General features: G+C 41.4%; 1 protein-coding gene across 1 annotated transcript; it reads left to right on the top strand.

Annotated features, from left to right (window-relative positions):
* Positions 1 to 484: 484 nt before the first annotated feature.
* Positions 485 to 1392, top strand: LOC121026754 (putative protein ZNF720; the record flags this gene model as incomplete). Its single annotated transcript, XM_040469527.1, has 2 exons — positions 485 to 611; positions 1108 to 1392. Coding segments are annotated over 2 exons (231 nt in total), but the record flags the coding sequence as incomplete, so codon positions are not given.
* Positions 1393 to 2912: the final 1520 nt, after the last annotated feature.

Genomic DNA, 2912 nt, shown 5'->3' with positions numbered 1-2912 from the left:
TCCTGAGATCAGGCTCCACTCTGAGCATGGACCCTGGTTGGGATTCTGTCTCTCTCTGCCCCACCCCCACTTGGGCACGCTCTATCTCACTCAAAGACATAAAGTTTAAAATAAAATGTATGTGTGAGATGAAGGTAACTGTACTCACTCCGTAGTTTAGTCTATTATGCGTTTGCTTAGGTGTGCGTCAGGGGTTAGTCTCCAACTGTTCTCATCCAAGCTCTTCCTCAGGGCAGTCATTACCTTTTGTTGGATGGTTTCTGTTTCCACTACAGGAGACTATACCCATGGGGAGTTTTTTGTGAAGTAAAAGATAAGATAGAAAAAGAGGTTAAGTACAGTGTGGAACTAAGATCGGTGGGTACAAGCACAAGCATTAAAGTCAGGTCTTGGAGTCCGGCTGGTGACATTAACTGCCTCTTTCATTTGACCTAGCATTATGAACTCTGCCTTGGCCACGTGATAACTGTGTTTTTTATTGCAGGGATTGCTGACATTCAGGGATGTGGCCATAGAATTTTCTCGGAAAGAGTTGGGGTGCCTGAACCACAGCCAGTGGGAACTGTACAGGGATGTGATGTTAGAGAACTATGGACACCTCCTTTTCTTGGGTGAGGATAACTCCTTCCACATTGCCCAAACCATACTCAGGGATTTGTTCCTTCCCTTGAAGACTGTCTCTTGGAATCTTCCTCTTTGCATGACTGGGATTCAGATCCCTGCAGTCAGGGAAAGAAGTAGGGGTTTGTGGATGTAGAGAAAAATCTCCATGGTGTTTCCTTTTCAGCTTTACCTTCTCTTCCTTAGGGTAACATCATCATTTCTATACATTAATGACAATTCTAATGGCTAAGTGGCATAAAACGGTATCTTTTTTGTCTTAAATACCGATTTCTACTCTTTATTGTCATGGTAGTACTCAGAGTGGAGGTCAAGATCTGAACATGGAAAATTCATCCTGCGTGTTCTAAAGGGGATGTTGGCCAACAGCATTTGGGAAATCATTTTCAAGCTTCTACTCTGTCCTCTCTGCTCTACTAAGCACAATAGTGGATCAGAAGTTAGAATCCCCAACCACACTCACATTCTTTTTTTTCTAATAAACAGGTCTTGTTGTGTCAAAGCCAGACCTGGTCATCTTTTTGGAACAAAAGAAGGATGTCTGGGCTGTGAAGAGAAAGGAGACAGTAGCTACACACCCAGGTAGGTGAAACTGAAGCAGATGACAGAGGTGAGGTCCAGTCGTGAAGGAAGAATTGGACCTCAGAATGTGGTTGAGCAGCTCTCCTTGAATGGAAATGAGGTTGAAAAGGCCAGTTTCAGGGCTCTTCCTCTCACATGGGACATCTGCTTTCCAACATACCATGCTTTCCATTCTCTAAGGATTCTCCTTCAGTTCCACTGAGGGTTCTTCACATCCACAATCTAACTGGTTCTCCATTTGCTTTGAGGTCTTGCGGAAATCTCTGTATTTCTGAGGAACTGTACGCTAATGCATTTCTGACTTCTGTTTTGCTTCTTGTGTGAAGTGTGTCAGGATAGTGGTGGGCACCTTGAGGTGAGGTGCAGAAATCCCAGGAACGCTAGAGGGAGACATCACGAGTTTTCGGGTTGATCCTTTCCAGGATTAAGGTGGCTTTCATTTTACTCATACAAAATACAGACCCAGTAATCACATCAGGTGATAAAGCAACTCCCTAATATGAGGAAATCTCATTCTTTGTTTCACTTCAAAAGTTCATTTCTTGAGTTGCCTGGTTGGCTCAGTTGGTTAAGCGTCTGGGTTGAGCTCAAGCCATGATCTGACAGTTTGAATTTGAGCCCTGCATCAGCCTCTCTGCTGTCAGTGAAGAACCCATTTGGGATCCTTTGCCTCTCTGTCTGTCTGGCACATGTTCTCTGTTTCTCAAAAATTAATATTAAAAAAAAAAAAAAAGAAAGTTCAGGATGCCTGGGTGACTCAGTTGGTTAAGAGTCCAACTCTTGGTTTGGCTCAGGGCATGATCTCAGGGTTTCTGAGTTCAAGCCCCACATAGGGTTCTGGGCTGACAGCCCAGATGGTGCTTGGTTTCTCCCTCCCTCCTACCATCCCTCCTTCCCTCCCCCTCTCCCTGCTCTTTCTCTCTCTCTCTCTCTCTGCCCTTTCCACACTGCTCTTTATCTGTCTAAATAAACTTTCATTTTCTTTGTATTAAGTAAAATAAGAAATTTCCACTCGATGTTTTGCATTCCTCAATGGTGAAATAATGTAAAGCAACTATTATTTTCATATAATTCTATATAAATTAATGACATGGGGAGCTAGGATATTTAGAAGTGAAAACTCACAGCCTATAATAAAGTCTCAATTGTTACTTTATTTCTTAATTGAATCCTTTTATGAACTTATCTTGTATAATATGAAGTCCCTGTGACTTTGTCATGTTTTCACTCTGAGGCGTTATATAGGAGATTCCTTTATGATGTATTATATCAAAAGTCCTGATATACCATGGGCATTTGCTTTATAAGAAGTGAGGCAGACAATTAGGAAACGTCCTATGTTTAGAAAAAGAGTTAATGATAAATGTCATTTCACGTGAGAAAAAAATCGCTTAATTATTTTTTTACTTTCGTCAGAATGTATCTGAATTTAATACCAAAGATTTTTTTATAAAGCGATTGTTGTCCTATTTTACATTTTTGATTGTGTTTGTTTATTTAGAAATGAAAGGTTTTGGGGCACTTGGGTGGTTCAGAGGGTTGAGCATCTGACTCTTGATTTCAACTCAGGTCATGACTTCATGGTTTGAATTTAAGCCCTAAGTCCAGTTCTGTACCCAGTGTGGAGCCCGCTTGGAATTCCCTTCTCTCTCTCCCTCTCTCCCTTTCTCTCTCAAAGTTTTTAAACATTCACAAAAAAGAAATGAAAG

Source organism: Herpailurus yagouaroundi, unplaced genomic scaffold (genome assembly GCF_014898765.1).
Source record: "Herpailurus yagouaroundi ecotype Mexico unplaced genomic scaffold, PumYag 154496, whole genome shotgun sequence".
NCBI lineage: Eukaryota > Metazoa > Chordata > Mammalia > Carnivora > Felidae > Herpailurus > Herpailurus yagouaroundi.
The sequence above is the reverse complement of the archived record's forward strand: the minus strand, read 5'-3'. Positions and strand labels throughout refer to the sequence as shown.